This window comes from Halyomorpha halys, unplaced genomic scaffold (assembly GCF_000696795.3).
Source record: "Halyomorpha halys isolate HHAL.00 unplaced genomic scaffold, Hhal_1.1 Scaffold135.1, whole genome shotgun sequence".
Lineage (NCBI taxonomy): Eukaryota > Metazoa > Arthropoda > Insecta > Hemiptera > Pentatomidae > Halyomorpha > Halyomorpha halys.
In genome coordinates, this window is record NW_027113702.1 from 814,794 (window position 1) to 835,651 (window position 20,858).

Below are 20,858 nucleotides of genomic sequence, written 5' to 3' on the forward strand. Positions count from 1 at the left end.
AACTAAATTTTGATTGCAACACTTTTTTATAGTTCTCAAGCTCTCAATGACCATAATTCCTATTTTGTTACTCTTCAAAAATAGGTATGGTTATTTATTTATTTTTTTTTTATTGCTTTTTATAACTGTACATAAATACATTAAGTAAATCTGGGGAAATCATAATGGTATGGTACAAGCATGTAGAGAAACTACTCAATGGTAGCACTCTAAAAACATTTTTACAATATAAGATATCGAGGCCATCTTCTTTTCAAACGCCTTGGAGGATTGTCCGGAATAAAAGAGGAAGCAAGATTTACTAATGGATTTGAGTGGTTAGGGAGTTTGTAACGGCAGGATTGATATCTGGTTCGGGCTATTGTTGGAATTTATTTTAATCCTCCAATTACAACGAAATTCTTTGAGGGCTGTGATATGGGATTGAAGAGTTTGGGATACAATTAAAGGGTTATTTAATTACACAGGGAGCACACATGTGTTATCGGCATACGTGGTGATGATAGTGTTAGGATTGGTTGGGATGTCTGCTGTATAGATTGTGTAGAGGAGGGGACCGAAGATACTACCTTGAGGAACAACAGCGGACTGAAAGAAGATGGATGAATAGGAACCATTGTGGTTTACTTTAAATAATCTGTCAGTGAGAAAGGACCGAATAATGCGAAAGTATGTAGGAGGTAGGAATTTATGGAGTTTGTAAAGCAGTCCCGGGTGCCAGACTCGATCAAAAGCCTGTTCTACATCGAAAAAGACTCCCACGCAGTACATTCCGCGCTCTGAAAGTTACATATCATAAAAAATCAGTGAAGACTAAAATGACTTTATTCTAACATATTTACAAGAACAACATGTCACTGTTACTGTTACAGAGTGTCTCTCTTCTTCTTACTTTCTTAACTTAGCTATCTAATCTAGGAAATATAAATGAACACTTGAGAAGAGGGGGTAGGAGGAATAGTGAAATAGAAGAAGGGGTTTGGACCAATCAGATAATTTAGGAAATTAGGTGGAGGGAGCCTAGAGAGCCTATGAAATTAGAAGTAAATATCTGGAAGGGAGAAAAAGGCGTGGACTAGAAGCAGGGTGTGAGACTTCCAAGAAATTGGAAACTAACTTTCATGTGTAAAACATAAAATAGTTAGACTGATGCAAGTCCTTTGTGAGATGACAGTATGTACCTGCCTAAGTGTCAGCCCTTGCTATTTATATAGAATACTAAGGGCTTGAAAGGGCTGTTAGAAGGGACTCTGGGCCTTCTTTGAACCTAGTCGTTTTTATTGAATTCTTTTTTCTATAAAATTGTAGGAGAATGTGGACATATGCAACCATATGTCTAAAGTGACATAGGTTCAGTTGGGTAAGGGGCAATTGTTTAAATTTATAATACCGGTTCCTTAACTTGAAGAAGACGAGTCAACGTCCACCACACGATGACATTGCTGGATAGTGGAATGAGAGGTTCGGAATCCAAGTTGGTGATCTGGTATTATATGATTGGAATCAAGGATGGGGTATAATGGCTATTTTTAAATCCATTATTTAGAGATTATACAAATTTAATGGTTTGTTTATAATATTTATGTATATGAATATATTCCATATAATAAAAGGAGTAGATTAGACAGGCCATCGCGATTTTTTTTTTCTGGACAGTGAAATTTTCGTATTTTATTTAATTGTAAGAACTGCTAGTCAATTTTCGTTTTTAAGTTCATAAAATTTTCTACAAATTGAGAACAAAACGAGCTCTATACGACCCTTGATTTCGAAAATACAGCTCTCCGAAAATTGACCATTTTACCAAAAATTTATTTTATAATCTCTTATTTTGTGAAATATCTTCAACATTTTTCTTCAAAATTTTAACAAATCAGACGAGCGTTTTATGATATATAGGTGCAAACGTAGTAGAAATAATCGGTTAAAATTCATACTAGACCGATTTAATAGTAATCTTAAACTTTTCTCCGAGTTTGGAAGAAATCATACTTAAGCAAAAGCAATCGAAAGAATTTTATAAAATCTATATGGGACTATGTAGGTACAACTGTGATTATGCCAGAACACAATTTTATACAAGCAAACAGGGAACCAGATTTGCTCCTAGACGTATAAAATGTAACATACGAGAAAAATGTTTCGATTCTGAAGATTTTTTTTAAGAATTAGTAGAAAAAGAAGCTTCCTTTCCTTCAAAAGTGACCAAGTTAAGTTTAAATTCCTCCTAAAATTTGAGGTTTTGTTATTACTATATATATGATATGTAGTAACTCATTGGTAAGGCTCTGTGCTTCTAACTCCGAGAATCCTGTTTCGAATCCAACAGTGGTAGATAATTATTTTATGTTTCATTGTAGTCGTGAGTCAGCCCTGTAGGTTCTGGAGTCCTCCAGGTTCCACCCAGCCTTATTAAGTTAGTACCCTTAATTGGGTAAAAGCTGGTAGTCGATCGTGATTCTGAGCAAATAACCTCCTTGCACAAACCTTGGTCTAGAAACAATTCGCATGTGCTAGCAAAAATATTTTATTTAAATAATTAATTTAAATAATAAACAATTTTTTTTTGTTTGAGTTGTTCGACCAAAATGATGCAAAATGGCGTGTTCCAAGTGTGTAGTTGGGTAATCCAAGATCGCCTAGTAGTTTTAATGAAAATCATGGACGGCAGACAAACCCTTTTCTTTATTCGATTTTTGGATTTTAAGCATGTTGAAACCTCAAATTCTGAGATGGAATTAAATTCTGCTTCCTCACTTTCAAAGGGATGAAATATTTTTATTCAAAAAAGAATTAAAACAAAAATTATGTTCTAAGAATCTAAAATGTTCGCTCGTATTTTACATATTAGCTACCAAGGAACTACTTTGCTCTCAATTCTGTCTGTTGTAAAATTTGTGATTAAGCATTATCTTGGTTGTACCTAATTTGTCCCATATCAAATTCTGTTAATTATTTCCGCATATGTATAATTTCGTCCCAATTTGAAGAAAAGTGTTGACTACCAATTTTCGAGAAATTTTCAAATTTTGATACATAATATCTCGAAAAATTGAATAGACACGATACAAAAAACAACACAAACATTCTTATAGGGAATGATGTAAGTTTAATTTTTGATTGAACATTTGTTTCTGTGGGACGCACCGTTTTCAAGATTGAAAAAAGTTACCTATCCGCTCCTCTCTCCTCTATGATGTTGAAGTTATCCATTTAATTTTTTACGTAGGAATCCATTATTAATGGTTATATAATGAAGTGTTGACAGGTCATAGGTACGTTAATATGTGGAGAAGTACAGGTATATATAATGTTGAGTAACACAGGGCCAACGATGTGATAACAACCATTTAAATACAGGTCACAACACCAGAAGCCCTGCTGAAAACCTGAACTTGAGGTCGAAACGTCGGAAGGAATATAAATTTTTGTTTATTTGCTGACCGCACACCCGACCATCTTCTCCACATTAATAGTTACCTATTACAAAATATAATACTATCTATAAGGTATCTTGGATATTTTGTGTTTTAATTGATGTTCAAGCATTTAATTTGCACTTCTATTCTTCTTTCCATCTATTCCACAGTTTAAATGATTGAATTTTTTTTTTTAGTCCAACGTCAGATCCGCAAAATATTTTTAGTCCACCAATTGCGCCCCGTTGGATAAAGTTTGATAACTGCTGCTATTTTGGCAATTATTGACTGGACTACTATATTTTACCAACAACAGGACGTCCTACAGATTTTATTCTAAAAAAACAGATCATTAATCTAGAGATATAGGTAATTACATACCTGTAGAAATTACAGAAAAAGAATTATTTCCAGAAAACGATACTTAGAAATGGTGGGATAAAGAATAAATGGAAAGGTTGAGCGGATCTTGATCTTGATGGACCTTAAAGTTCGATGCATTTAGTAAATAAGTTATGAGAACCAGAAGAGTACTTTTAAACAGAAGAATCTCATGGAATTCCAACGTAGAAAGAGACCTCAGGGAAGAAAACAATCTTCACTGCTTTTGAAGTAGCCATAAGAAAAATAAAAACAAATTGGGCATTCGGTCGTCAAACATGGTATCGTGGTATAAAGCAGATTTCACAGGTTTTAAAAAAAAAATGTGTTGGATTTTTTAAAATAATATTATTTAGTTATGGTAAGTAATAACAGACTGGACGTAAAGCATCAGTTACCATGCTGCCGTACAAAGATTGCCGTCGGACGAGGTCTATATCTAAATGATGAGAAAATTAAATCCAATATTTTCAATGTTACTAATAATTCTGACAAGAGCTCTTTTTGAGATACCTACTAGGTCTGTCATGACATTATCTACTGTCGTGGCAGCATTATCACGATAGGTCTTGCGTGATAGTTGACAGTACATGTAGCGGCGCACACATGGAGATACCAGGCCAAATGGCTGGAGAAAGGATTTGGGAAAAAAAATAAAAGACAAAGAATCTGTAGATATGGGGGCGAAATATACTACGCAAAATGTAAAGGCCAGTCTGAGTGAAGGACCACTCGTTATTTCAATGGAGAATAAATACCAACAGATTGTTAAGGGATCTATATCATGAACAAGGCATTTTGCTGAGTAGAAAACTTGTTCAAAGCCTGTTGGGAGGATGGAATTCTAATAAGATTGCCATATGGAACACCAGGTGGTGGAAGAGGGCGGGAGGAACTCATATAACTAGACGATGTGGAGGACAACCCAAAATCGAAGGGTCTAAACCGACATAGAGGAGTAGAAGACATTGGGAGAGGCCATGGTTCTACAGGGTTCAGAAATAAATTAAAGAAATTTTACAACTTCTTTTGGGTTCTTATGAACCCGAGTTATAAATGAAAAAAATTGAATGTTTTTAATAGTGAACTTTCAAAACGTTTTGTTATTCTTTAAAGTACCAACAGATAATAAAGTGCATACAACTTTAGATTCACTGAAGATTTTAAAAAAAGAAATGTAATTTAAATATTTTGGAATTTGAGTTCTGATATAGTATAACCTGATCTTGATGTTAGAACAAGCTACTAGAGAACAAAGTATAAATATTAACATATGGCTTGTAAATTTAAATGCATACCTGTTGATTTTCTTCCATGTTAAATTACACCTCCCAACCCCAGGAAGAAATGGAGGCTGCTGAACTATTTTTTTGAATTTAAATTCGTTATTTTATCGTTGTTCTAAGTCTATCTTGTAGTACTTTGTCACATGGTTAGCTAACCTAAAATTTTTGTTAAGAACTAACTCTAACTGCAAATTAGTCTGTTAATTAAGAAATAAGTACTTTTTTTATGTTTTTTACCACCTCATAGGTCAAATAATTATTTACCCGACAAGCACCAAAATATCACATCATATGTTAATTATAACCTTAATTTTTTTTTGTATACAAGATTATCTACTTTATGATATTGGTAGCTTACCAAATTCTTTTTCTAAATCCTTTCTAATTCCTTCAACTTTTGAGTATACTTCTCCATCTTACGAGATGTTGTGCAAGAAGTTTTCCACATTTCACCCAGCATTATGCTTTTACACAAGGGATTCACGGATTCGCTCATATCACAGCTGAGTTTTATATTTCCAAAAACACATGATTTGAACTGAGTTTGGGTGGTTTTTGGAAATTAATCAATCAATTTTGAGAAAATAAAAACACTTGTAAAAATATCATGTTTTGAAATCAAATATAGCGAAGGGATATATTTATATACATTATACTCTAACATTAACTCAAACGTGGAGCTACCACGGGCACACTATTGACGTCACTAGAAAACAATTATTCAATTTTTTGGACATTTTCAACTAGACGTTAACTTAATATTTGTTTTTTTAAAGACTAATTCGCATTTGTTTGTATAACCTGTACAAACCAGTAATTTTGTCGTTTAAGGCTAAGAAGGAAGGAATATAATGGAGAGAGTAAGCTAGTAGAAAAAGAGCAGCCTAAAACGAAGGTCATATGAGGGACCAGAGGCGTGGAAGATTAAGAGTCAATCACAGGATGCATTTTCTTTCAGTTTAGATTAACCGGAACGTAAGCCAAGCCTCCGTGGGCGTGGCCTTTTGGCTTCACTTTTGCTTTGAAGGAGAGTAGGGTTTTGCAACCAAACCTTGATTTAAATCAAGTGGGGTGGCTGCAGCTGTACTTAGATATCTAAAATTTCTATTTCCGATTGAGCATTTGGAAACTTAAAAATACATTGGGTTAAAGATTTTTTTTTTCTAAAATTTCTTTTAATGGAATTAAAAGTTTCAAAATTATGGTTCTGGATTTAAAATTTTCATGAAAAAAGAAAAACAAATTTTAATCTAATTTTTTTCAATATCCACATCATTGATTGTGAACTTTATTGCTTCCGTCGGGATACATTTTATGTACGGAATGGTAGTGTGAATCTTTTTTTTTTCCAAAATCAGATGATAATGGAAAGTTAAGTTCAAAAGAAATTGAGATAGTTAAATAGCTGTCCCTTACTTCTTATCGAAAATTAAAGTATGTTAGGTATCTACCACCACACTGGAGCTACCAAACTTTACAATTATCTATTAATTTTTTATTAATGCTAAATGAGTTTTAAAAAGCTACATACTGAAGTATAAAAATATAAAATAGTAAATCTATGTATTTAGTCTTACCTCACACTGTACCATATTGCTGGTAATAAATATACTTGTTCAACTAACACCTTATCAAAAGAAGGTTAGTTTATTATAAATAAACTTAAAATCATTACAATAACCAATTTATATAATAGTGATCTAAGAATAATTAATAAATCCTTTGCTTTATAATATATTTGATTATGATCAATCAATCCCATCATTGAACTTTTTCATTACCTGATGCAGGAAGCTCTCGATGATCTGCATCTGCTGAAGCCTGGAGATATCCCTTCGCTTTCTTTTCTTCCCTGTGAGTACCCCGATCTGCAGGAGGATGGGGTTGGATGCGGCGACAGCTGCCGCTCCCAAGAGGGCAACACCGGCCAAAGGGATCAGCAGGGCTTTCAAGGCAGCGTCGTTCACATAGGACACTTCGTGGTGGTGATGATAGCCGTCACCTGGTTTCAAGAACCAGGATGTTAGAATATTATTGAGCTCAGAAATATACAGTAATAATATCAGTCCTATACGAAAGTTATTGCGGCTAGAAACAGTTGCAAAAACATTTCAGCATGTTTTACAGAAGCATTTAGATTATTTGAAAAATCAACTCAACTAAGACAAATTCCTATATTCATTTACTACATTTTACATGCAACGTGCCCTTGAACCAGTATGCTATCTTAACCTGGAATTGGAAGGGAGAATGACATGGAGCCTCACATAGAGAAAATCCTAATTTTAAAATAAATCTGAGTGTCTTAGATTTAAAATTTAAACCCTAGACTAAAATATAAACCATATTAGTGTAAAAAATAACAACAAATCTTACGAGGAAATTATCCGACACGTAATGTTAATGGTAATTTAGGAGAACGAAAGATACTTTAATTTTTACAAAGCCTCTTTATACAATATATGAGAGGCCCACGTTGGAGAATGAGATAACCAGTTGCGAAATCTATTTCCAAAAGCCTCTGGAATCAAGTACTAAGGATAATCATTGGAGGTCTAATATCTACTAATATATGTGATATTGAGCTTATTGAAATTAGGTTTATAGAGATGTTTTCTCTAATGATTCAACAGATAAATGCATCTCTAACCACACACAGACAGATAATGCCAAAAAAATAATACGAAACCATAATGAAAGTCAAAGCTTCCTCCATAAAACACGCTTAATATCCTAAACAAGGTGGAAGCTCTCCATCATTCCATATATTCCTGGTATAGGGAAAAAAAATGAATCAGAATCCAGTAGACATTAGAGCTCGAGGACCGGAATATATGAACTGCACTTACCCAAAAATCACCTGGGCCAAAATCTACACAGATAGTTCATGAGAAAATGCAATTAGGAATGGTTGCGAAGGTATTTGAACAGAATTCCCAAATGGCCATGGTCTTAAAAGACGATTGCAAAGGAGTTTATTTATACAAAATACAGAGTAAATCCAATATTCTTTACTGCCACGAGAGACCTTCCTCGAAAGGACTCGGAAATCAGCGATTGTATTTCGAACTGATACAGCGTCATTTTTTTTTAACCTTAAAGTCAAACAGAAAGGAGTGCTGACAATGTTTGTTTACGAATTACAACGCCCCAAAGCTTTTTATGAACGCAAGAGAATATTGATAGCCATAGAAGGCATGGCCACTACCCTCAAGCCCAACATAGCTGTAGAAAGCTGAGAAGAAGACGAATGTCGAATCTCGATTCTTATTAGAAACCCGTTAGGATCAGGACAAAAAGAGCTGGAACCAGGTACTACTCTCCCTCGTTTCTCTTATCATATCTTACTGAATTAATTATCATATTATACTAGTTTTATTGTTTGTCATTATTTGAAGAATACTGAGGGTATTCCTCATTTGTTTTTAACATATGTAAATAAATAAATAAAGAAAAAAAAATGTATGTTAAAGTGTGTGTGTATGTATGTATATTTTATATACAGTTACATACAGTTAAAATGGAGTGTTACAGGCACTGGTAGCACTGTAATGACATTTTACATTAGCTGGTCTCGTGGCCATCTTCTTTTCAGGCGCCTCGGAGGATTGTCGTTAATGGAAGAGGGGTTTGAGTGGTTAGGGAGTTTATAATGGAAGGAGTGATATCTGGTTCGGGCTAGATCGGTTACATAGGGAACATTAAGGTCTTTATGTATGATTTTATTTGTGACAAAGCAAGGAGCATTGAGGATTTTACGAAGGATTTTGAATTGTAAGGATTGAATACGAGAGGGTTTAGTGGAAGGTTTAGTGGAGCCCCAAAGCTCAACTCCATATATGCAGATTAGCCTTATTACAGTCATGTATACTGATGTCAAGACTGATCTTTTGTAACGTTTTGGAAGTTTAGAACGTTTGTCTAGTAAGTGCTGTAATAGTCGAAATCGACGTGCAGTTTCCTGTCTTTTCAGTCTGGTGTGAGGATTCCAGGTTAATCGTTTGTCCAAATGTTGTCCAAGGTAGCGGATCTGTTCGACAGGGGTAAGAGAAACATTATTAAATGAAACTGTAGGGCAGTTGGTAGGTTTACGACGAAGGGTAAAGGTGATTTGATGGGATTTGTTGGAATTTATAGATTTTATAAAATAAATTATTTTTAATGCGAAAAAAGTTAATTTGACAAAAATAGGAAGGGAAAAAGTAAATGAAGTAATGACAATAATATAAATAGATAAATATACAATTTGTAACAGGATGTCGTGCAATAGCATCGGCTCCAGTCTTCGAGGCGACTGAATCAACGACGAATCAAACATCTTTGATTCTGAGAACATTTTTTTTCATTCTCTGCATGAATGCAAAGCTTCCCTATCTCTAGTGAGGAAGCGAAAATATTAGCTGAAGATTCTGATTTAAAATGATCGATACGAATTCTGTTTTCTTTCTAATTTACCTAAATCGAAGGTATGACGATTTTTAATACTTACGATATTTAATTTAGTTTTAATACTTTATTTTATTTAAAAAAATTTGTAGGCCCTATGAAGCCAAACTAAAATTGAAAATGACTTTCAAATTATGATCTATTGTTGTCCTTATTTCTAAGGATTTCTCGTTCTCTTAGGTTATCCTAAAACCAAGTATGTCAGTGAGTCGAATCAGATATGATCCGTCCAACTGAATAAATTTTAGAATCAACTAAACAGATTGCACGTTACTACTTTAGCGTACCCTTAGCTACTAAGTAACTGTTAGTAACAATTTTCGATTAAACTTTAGAAGTCAGTTCAGAAATATTTTTCTGCCGAGAAGACATCGGAGTATCATTCTGTTCCATTGTGAATAAAAACGAAACATAGGCTACTTTGTCACAGTTTAATTTATTTTTATATCCATGCAATTGAATTTTGTAATTAATGGGTGTTTTCATATCTTTTATCTTTTCTAGCCACAACAATTCTGCTCAAATGCTTTCTCATAATAATTCAACATGAAAAAAATCTAAAGTAATATGAAGGATGGTAACTTTTTATTTTTTTATTTATCTAAATATGGAATATATATCCAGGAAGAGAACGTATTGAGATCAATCCGAGTTTTCAGTGGAACGATGATGTACAGAACAACCCCAGTTTTTTTTTGTTTTTTTTTACAATTTTTGAACTGAATTTGGTGAATATTCGTTCATTTAAAATCAATACAGCTGAAATATCAGAACTTCATAGAATCAATGATATTTATAATAATAAAAAAATAAATTTCTCATATTACAAAAAATACTACCATTTTCACTTTATAAAAATTGAACTTTATACTTTATAAAAAAAATAATAAATTGTCTAATTACAAAATATAAACAATATTTGCCAAGCAATTTTATTGCTGTTAAAAAATTTCCGCGCCGAACCCAAGATGGGCCCCATTTATTTTAATTCATTTCAAGCAACATGTAGTGATCTTTATACGGTTCGTTGTCTTTCTACTCTTTCCATCTAAAAGTAATTCGTAGCCTTCTGGCTCTGCTTCTTTTTTTCTTGGTTGTATATATCACTTTTATTTTCTTTTTTCTGGCAGCTGGCAAAAGAAAGAAAACAAAAAAATGTAGCCGAACTTTCATTGTTACTCCTCAACTTTAATGTGAATGGATATAAAGGGGAAACCACTATTTACAATTTCAGCTTCATAGTCATTGCCGTTGAGATTGGCTTATCACTTACGTCAGGGATTCAGTTCGGTCTGTTCTTATATTAATAATAAAAAGAGTTTAAATGTGTGATATATACATCTTTTATTCAAATTATGAATTCTTAACTATCTGCATCAGAAAAGATTCAGTTAATTTTCTAATTATTCCATTTTATTAATAAATAAATTATTTTATCATTTTTAGTGCCCTTTCTACGTTTTTTTTTTTTTTTTTTTTTTTTGCCCACTAAAATGAACCCTTGAAGCCTACTCTTCTCCGTATCTCTGTATTAGACCTGTATGAGTTGAACCCTTGTAATTTTTTTTTTAATGTAATATGAGGCAATCCAAAGCGAAGGTTATGTTTGCCTTTGCATACTGACTGACCTCTCGGAAACATTCCTAATATCATCACATCTATATTAGATTATATAAACAGATTTAATAGCAATACTTGATATCCTTATAAATTTAAGTGGTTGCTTTGTGTAACTTTGTGAGAAACTAGCTATATAGTCGATAAGAAAAATATCTACTGTTATGGCCTGCTACAAAAATATCATTAAGATTAATTTATTACTAATTTATATATTCTTCCAGGAGTTGAAGTTCTTACATCGGATTACAAAATTATCATTATTATGTTTTATAAATTTTATAACTACTAACAAAAAAATATATTGAACATTGTATCTTCAAGGTTTCACATAGATAACCTAATACAAAATAAAAAAAAAAAAGTAAAAACACTTTAAATTGGTACTTCAGAAATTAATTGTTTGTACTATTCCTCTAAAATTTATTTTAATCCAAAATGCGGTCAGTTGCGTACCGCTGGATTGCCTGAGGTATATTTCGCCCATTCAAGGGCCGAAAATGACATATATAAATAATGGACTTTAATCAGAGAAATCAAATCAGTTAATGTCCTTAGATGATATCTGTTTCAAAATGCAGTACTTAAAATAATATTAAAATGCTGTTAAATGAGTGGAAAGTTGGAAAGAGTGAAAGAAAGGGCCGCAAAATTAAATTAAAAATCTTATCCTCGACTCTTTACTTTCATGAATGTAAAAATAAAAAAATGAAAACATATTTCGAATCTTTAAAAACTGTACAGCTTTTAATTGAACGTGAAATATACTTTGTTACATAATTTTTACTGGTTTTAAGTTGGTAAAATTACTGTCACCGTCACTTCCCATAGAATTCGATTATAAATGGTCATTTGCTTTTAATGTAACTTAAAACCTCAATAGATCTTTATATTATAAAATATTTTTTTATTTTGGTTATTATTAATTGTGAGAAATGTTAATCACATGGACAGCTTATTGTTTAGTGCTTACTATTGTGTACTATTAATTTTAATAAATGATTTTTAATTTATTATTCTGTTTGTGTATTTCTATTATACTCGTTTGTATACGTAAGCAATTTATTGTACCGGCTGACTGTATTTGTACGGAAGTTGCCTCAAAACAAATGAATATACTATTCCTATTACTTTATAGTTTTAATGATTTTTATTTGTCTTATTGTCTTACCTATCTATGAAATTTTAAAAAGATTATTGTGAAAATTTCCCAACTATTTCTAAAAAAAGTAACCTGCAATAGGCTTTGTGTCAAAGTAACTCGTAACACACAAACATATTTCATATTTTCTAAAAATAAAATGTATATTCACGAACATCTAGCATGTCTTTTAATATACCAACTGAGTGAAAAGGATCATGAGATCTTGGGAAAAATAAAATCTATAACCATTACACTGATCTTGAAAACATGATAAAATAAAGATATTCGAATATTAGAATTATTATTAGCGAATCCTTGAATTTGATTCCTTTTTCCTAGTACTACGTCACCCTTTAAACCTAGCCTGACCAACACTAGATCCTTTCCACCCACCTTAAAGACCCTGATGTCGATTCCTAACCCCGATTAGAGTTTTCACACGTAGCCCACCTTGACGGAGACCAGGTACTGCCGTCGACACGATGGCAGAGGATGCGGTGGGGGTAGCGCAGGCTCGTCCTCGGAGCAGACTCAGTAGATGCACATGTACCAGGATTGTGAGGGAAAGGAAGAGCTCCTTGGTTCGATGCACTCCTTTATAAATCCGATATTGAACGTATACAAGCCACAGAAAATATATTTTGAATACATTAAAAAAAAAAAAATACGAAGCTACTGATTTTTTTTTTCTCCAATACATCATCGAAACTAGCCACTCCAATTTTAAACTTTAAATCGTTACATTACGTGATTTAATGTGGTAAATTTCAATTTATACAGAGATGATAAAAAGCAGTCACTCTTATATTTGTTCTGTTATCAATCCATGACAATAAATAACTGCATTCGGCAATATTTTAATCAAAACAACACTTTATTATAAAATTATATATATAATGATTCTTATCGATAATTCATTCACAGATTTTCAAGAGGGTTTAGTCCGGAGCAAATTTAAATGAATTATTTCTCAAGAACAAGCAAAGTATAACCAAAACCTAAAGTTTTAACAACGCCTTAGATTAAATTTGTGTAGATCATTTAAAATTAAAAAATATGATATAATGTATCTTTTAAAGGCTAAGATTACTGAATAAATAAAAATAAATTAATATTTAAATATCCTTAAATTAATTATATTGTAAATAAAGCAAAAAAAAAAAATATTGACGGGGTTTCTAAAAAAAGAGGTAGTTATTTGGATTGCGGCTTTAGGGCACTTGCTCAGCCTCCACTGGCTCACTACCCGTGATGCAGTGAGAGGGATGCGCTGGGATCTTTTGAGCTCTGCTCTACCCCTTACACGAGGTGAATAGAGTGGGCTCAGTGATCCTCAGGTCGATTGTGTAAATATTTTATATAAGAATGTAAATGTGACTAGAGGTTACATTATTTTATCATTATGTTAATTTATTTATTTATTTTTTTCATACACATAGTTTGATTATGTGCATTTTGTTTATCCTTCTGTTTATATATATTTAAGAGAGATTTTTTTTCATTCATTTATTTATTTGTATTCTTATTTTATTGTATTTTAGTATGGATGTGATCATTCATCACTATTACCTATTGCCCAGAACTGTGTGGCAGATTGTAATATCTATCAATAAAAAAAAAAAGTTATTTGGCAAAATGATACATTAAAAAATCTATGTAATGTTTAATTCATGATTTTAGGTATTAGGTTTGAAATGGAGAATTAGCCCGAAACGTCAACCGATAAATAAAGAATAATAAGATTTTAAGGATGTTAAATTTCCTCAGAAGTTAGTATACAGAAGAATACATGACCCTTAAAAAATGGTGTATAATACTATTTTAAAACATCAATGATTCAATGATGATGCAACAGGAACATCAATTTTTAGCTTCCGATGTCTTGAAAAAATTATTAATTAATGTTTAATTTAATTTGATGTTTTATCATCACTAGTGAAAGTTGAATTATACTTCTGCAAGACTTATTTATAAGTTCAATATACTATTATCTCATCATTAAGTCCTTATGACTTTGTCAAATCGTTATTCTTCACGCTCCAATTAATATAGTTTCTAAGCCAACATGAACGTCTTGTGTATGTCGGTGTGAAGAAAAGAAAAAAATAGCGTGAAAACTTGAAATGACAATTAAAGGGAAAGTGTTTCAGCTGAATGTGAGTATGGTACGATTAAGATCTGAGATTGTTTGTCATTGCATGAACTAAGACTGCTATATATAATTAATTTATTTTAATTACCCTACTTGATTAATTTATATAATTATTAGCCACTATAAAACTAATGACGAACGATGATAAAGACTATTACTAAAATTAGAAATCGGTAACGTGCAACATTAGGACCACGAGATTTAATTGAATATATGTAATAAGATAATAATAAATGCCCCCAATTAAAGTTGAAGTTCATGAGGCTGGAGAGTTCTAGAACCCACAGAATTGACCACGGCTACAGCAACAGAATAAATAATTATCCCCCATTGATTGAATATATGTGTAATAGCATTAATAGTGTGCAAAGAAGAGGGGAGCATGTTTTGTTAAGTTTTATTGGGTTGTCTACGTATATATACACACGAATATTAAATAGTTACAATTAGATAATAATTAACAAAATTTACAAATGCCAACTCCAATTTCTTCTATCGTCACAAAAATTCGAAATAACATTATACTTCCGAATTCGATACGCCTGAACTCAAAAGATTAATGTGTATGAGAATAAATTGACTTAGCAGCCTTTAATGAATATATTTTAATTTTACTAATTGCCTGGTAATTTCTGAGGAGAGTTTTTTTATAAATAGCCACCATATTTCAACCATGGTAGGAGGATCGACTCGTGGGACCGCTACAGATTGTCAACCTCTCTCCAGGCCGGATTCGTACCGCGGCACAGAGGGCTTAGGAGAGATCAAACTGGATGAAATTAGATTATTGCCATTTCCTTGTTTTTGTTTAAGCTTATAATTTAAATTTTTTTTTTTGAAAAGTCTAGAACTAGTTGTTTTTGAAATAAAGCATTTGCAAATGTGGACTTAAAAATTGAAAATACGACATCTCTACGACATGGGACCATTATCAGATGAGCCATTATCAAACTCTTTGTGTTTCAAGAAATATAAGTTTACGCGTGCCTAGTGAATGCAGTTAATAAAATTAGCTGAAATTGCTACTGGACCCGATGTTTACTTAGTTCCCAACCTTCGACAGAAATTTTGAAAAAAAAATTCTTAACGCCTTTGATATTCTTAAACTAGATACAAAAATAACTCTGGGAGAGGATAAGAAAATATTTTTTTTTACTATTGAAAACTCCACAATTATGTTAGGAAAGAAAATAAATTGCTATAGTTTATTCTATTTTAAAAACTACTCGTTTACTATTAGGTCTTACTTTCTTTACTAGGGACACTCTGCGCATTATTCTCCTTGGAAACTGTTGATTATTGGCTTGTGTAAAAGCTGGCAGTACGGCGAGGGATTAGGTCTTGAGCTGATGGGAACTGTTCTTGGTTCTGAAGGGACTGTACTAGGCAATAATCTTCCCTCAAGTATTTAAATTTCGATATTAATGTGGTGCGTGGGTCCCAGAGTCCCGGTTTTTCCAACATGACGACTACCGAAACTACGTCCTGTCCAGAGGCCGCCAGTGCTCGTCAGGGATTATGGTAACAGCCTACTCAAACCTAACAGTGCAGTTCTCAATAAGGAATGAAATGTGCTACATTGGCAGGTTCAAAGTGGCCAAACTAAAAGTGAAGAATGGAAGTTCATACCGCCCTCTATTTTTTGTGTACAACCCTCCTATCAGCAATCCTTCTCGCACCACTTTATGCTGGTTACATGAACACTCCATCTACCAGAGGGGATTCTAACCAAACGGGATCTGTGGGAACATCTTGGGAGAATTTCATTGACGAAAATCTGGTAGAGTACATGGCTGCTTCAGATGGAAAACCTACTTTCGTCACATTTACTAGGGCAACATCCAAGCCAGACGCGGTCTTAGTTCATTCATATTTTGCCTCAAATGTGTCTCTTTCTATCCATCTGGAGTATTTGACCATAGTATACAGGTGCCTAAAGAAATTGTTGGCCCATATATGTTCAGAGTAAAAGAGGCCCCGATGGAAAATAAAGAAGACTGGTTGGACTAAGTTTGCTATTGCAACTGACCAGCTCGTAAAAAATTATCTGGTAATTGATGAACTAGAGAAATTCTGAAGAACATCTTTGAGGCCATTATAAATATTGAATAACAGAGCGTCCCCTGCGGTCAGATCAATAACTCTCAACCTTTATGGAATCAGGATCTACAAGCCATGAAAATCGAAAATTCGTTCATGCACTGAGAATAATCAAAGGTGGTGCTAAGTCAATACCTATTACAGCAATGAAGATCCATATAGGGATTGAATTTCTAAAATAAAGATAATAAATAAGAGAATTGGCTGCATTAGCCTTTTGTGAACGCATCCGGAGGAGTGAAATCGAATTCTGGCTGACATATAAACCTGCTGCAGGACGCTTGGTCACACAAACCACATTAATATCGAAATTTAAATACTTGAGGGAAGATTATTGCCTAGTACAGTCCCTTCAGAACCAAGAACAGTCCCCATCAGCTCAAGACCTAATCCCTCGCCGTACTGCCAGCTTCTACACAAGCCAATAATCACCAGTTTCCAAGCAGAATAATGCGCAGAGTGAACTCAAGGCCATTGCATTGGAAACTTTACACACCCAATTTCCGAAGAAGGAATGGCTGCACCGACAGAGCAGCCATTGGAGCAAGAGGAAACGGAGTAGCGAGTGTGCACTCGGGATTGATTAGGAAATCTACGCAATTCCCCTGACTCTAGAGATGGATGCTGTTAGCTGAGAATTTCCTAAGTGCTGTTATTCTCATTCTTTTCAATTCAAACGAGGTTTTGAAGGGAAAACGACTTCTGGAGGATCACTACTCCTTCTCATAAGGGGTACTACTGTGGCTCTGCAATGGATACCTCCATAGTTGGAGTCTGGGGAAACGAACAAGCCGACGTCTTAGCCAAAGATGATACCAAATGCCCATGCCTCATGCACCCACTATTTTTGGTGCGGCTAAAAGCCTCATCCTTGAGAAAAAGCTGTAACAAATCTATTAGGGGTCTGCAGAAGGAAGGCAGTGGGCTGCCCTCATCAGTCCTAGTGACTGCAAACCACTTGACCTTCCCCGCCGATTTTAGAGCTATAACTGGTCACGATTACTTTAGTGCTCATTTTCATAGATTTGGGGTAAGAGATCATCCTCGGTATTCGTTCTGCTTCGAGTCAGATATGACATCCAACCACCTTATGACGCCCTCGCCTCGATGACATAAGAAGGCGTCCAAGTTTGTGACGCTTTATTGGGCTGGCAGAACCCTTATGGTGGAAGAGCCATGACTCTGCGGAGTAGGGAGGGGGGAATCACAAGAGTTTGAACTACACAGCTACTGTTTAAGAAATGTATTTATTTTATTTATAGATTTTTAAAAAATGGGGCAAATAAAGTAGTTTTTAATGTTTGAATTATTTGTTAGTTCAGAAAGTGAATGACTTTATTCACATTGAATTGAGGACAATACAAGCGACTATGAACTATTATTTTGTGCTATAATGAAATTTAAAAATGATTTTTTTTATTAAAACTTCAAAAACTATATTTATTTGCAAATAACTTCTTCCCTCAGCGGTAGGTTCTTGAAGAAGTAAATCAATCCAAATTGATGAGTTTATTAAATTTTCAAAAATATGGTAGACCAAATCTTGAGAATGATACAAAAGCATTACGTACGGATTTGTAGAAATAATATAGTAATGGTTTCCATTTTATACGGGAATTAATACTGAATATCTAACAAAAAACCAATTGACTCCGACATCATATCAATGAGTAGACCCATAAAAAATTATTCTACGTTATCTCGGATATTTTTTGGTGACTCAGCTCATCAACGTGATATCAAAATCGACCTCTGTAACAGGATATTTATTATTAATTCCCATCATATATAAAATGTGAACAAATTATATATTGTTTATATAATTTCGTCCGCTGAGTATTTGTTTGGACAATTCTCAAGATTCTATATACTATATATTTGGAACCATTAATTAACTAATTAAGTTGGTTTGAAAGTTGGTTTGATATAAACCTTATTAATAATTAGCTAAAATTTATAGAATTGGTTCCTAGATAATAGTGAAATGAGTTTTGCGAAGTCTGCTTCCATCCAAAATGGTGGATCAAAGATGATTGCCGAATACTTTTTGTCTTGGGTAATATTTTTCCTTATAAGACCATCAAACACCATCATTTTTAATAATGAATAAATAGTTTACCGTGAATATATATATAAATAAGATGTTTGGGGGTGATCATTGAAGAACACAATTAAGTAAAATCTTATTTACTAGTACCAACTTTCAGGCTACAAACTACAAATTTTCAGGCCTTCATCGGTAAGAATAAAATACCAGATAAAAAACCATAATGAATAAAATTACAGAATGTTTAGAAAATATCCAGCAATATAGGACGTGTTGAAAGAAAGTGCATAGTCTAAGTATTATAAGAAGGTAAAGACTATATGAGAATAAGTAATATTAAAGTTAAGAAACAATAAAAAAAATATATTTGAAAATATAGTGAGTAAATATATGAATAAAATGGAAATTATTTAAAATTAAAGTTATGAAAATAGTAGGAAAGTAAACTTATATGTAATTAATTTAATATGTAAAATGTCATATAAGCCAAAGGAGTAAAGAAATATGAATATCAATGAGAAAATCGAACTAGTAAATATATGTAATGAAAGAAAAATTATTTAAAATTAAAGTTATGAATGGAAAAAAAGTGAGAAAGAAAATATATGTAAGTAAAATACTAGAATGAAAGAAATAAGATATTTAGTTAAATAAGCCAAAAGGAGAAATTAGTAAATATGACAATAATAAGATATGGTGAACATAACTTAATAGCGTGGATAAGGAAAAAAGAATAAGAAAAGAATAGAGAAAGAAGAAGGGTTGTAAAAAAGAAATAAAATTTTAAGATCATACCGACTGGTACTGGTATAATCTGTATATTCTTCAAAAAAATATCATTTTCTCAACTTTCTTTTTACACCCCTTCTCAAGTTAGGTGGTAAACATCCCCACTCTTCAATCCTGCTTTTCTTAATTATACCTTAAATCTCCTTTGTCCATTTATTTAAAAATGTTTTTTATTTTTAAAAAATTTATTAAAGCTACCTCAGAATTGTTTCCTTGTTCGTCGGTTTTTTTCATTTCCTCTTAAAGTAAGATGTAAAATTATGCCAAGGTAATCAAAAATTAATCAACATCTAGCGTGGTCAATACTTGGATAAGTGACCGCCTGTACAGAGTAGCCATACAACAGGGAAGATATCTTTACACCGTAATACAGATTCATCTAAGAGTATAGGCTCGATTCCAGCATGTGTACGGTAATGTTCTCACCAAAGGAACACAGTTAAAGCAAAGGCTAAAAATCTTACACAGCTAAAAAAAAAGGGCTAATCCAAAATAAATAGTAAACAAGTATGAAACGGTTCAACATGTATCATGTGGCCATTTAAAGTAATTATAAAACAAACCTGATATATACAAACTAACAAAGTTCTAAGAAATATGATTTATTTTATACGTAAATCACATTTAACCTTCGTTGTAAACCCATGATCTATTGCCCCACAGTATCCTTTGATTGTACCCCACCTATTCCCTTTTGAACAGATCCGTTACTTAGGACTACATCTGGAAAACGGCTGACATGGAATCCTCATACAAGACAGAAAAGACAGGAGACTGCTCGTCGAGTCCGAATAATGCAACATTTACTAGACAAGTGCCAATCCTTTACAAAACACTGATCTACATGACTATTATAAGGCCTATCTGGACATACGGAGTTGAGCTATGGGGCTTCACTAAACCATCTAATTCCTCCCGAATCCAATCCTTGCAGTCCAAAATCTTTAAAGCTCCTTACTTTGTCACGAATCAAGAAATCCATCATGACCTCAATATCCCGTATGTTGCCGATTTGGCCAAAACCAGATACCAATCCTTCCATGATAAACTTCCAAACCACCCAAATCCACTTGTTTCTAACCTGGCTTCTCCTTCATTACCTAATAATCCTCCTAGGCGTCTGAAAAGAATATGGCCTCGAGATCTCCTCTAGAAATGTTATTGGAGTTCTATCAATGGGTAGATTCTCCACAAGTTTGTATCATGTCACTATGTCACCTACATCAAATTTACTTGTTGTATATATTTTATACAGTTGTAAATAACAAAAAATAAATTATTAAAAAAAAATTATACATATTTCGCAGTCCATTGAGTACGTTATCGATCGCTTTAAGAAAGCTGTATATTTTGATCCCTATCGCAAATAATAGCCTTATTTCACAAGACATTTACGAATGAAAGGCATATTTTTAAACATTTATCCTGATGCACAAAATTATTTCTCTGAACACAAAGACAAATTTATATAAGAGAA

The 20,858-nt window shown here is 33.0% G+C and overlaps 1 protein-coding gene across 1 annotated transcript in view; it reads right to left on the bottom strand.

Moving 5' to 3' along the window:
- LOC106678360 (uncharacterized) overlaps positions 1-20,858 on the bottom strand; it is a 36,521-nt gene that overhangs the window by 14,116 nt on the left and 1,547 nt on the right. Inside the window, exon 2 of the mRNA XM_014416828.2 lies at positions 6,868-7,088. Coding sequence (XP_014272314.1) covers positions 6,868-7,088 — 221 coding nt within the window. The remainder of the gene's footprint in view (positions 1-6,867; positions 7,089-20,858) is intronic.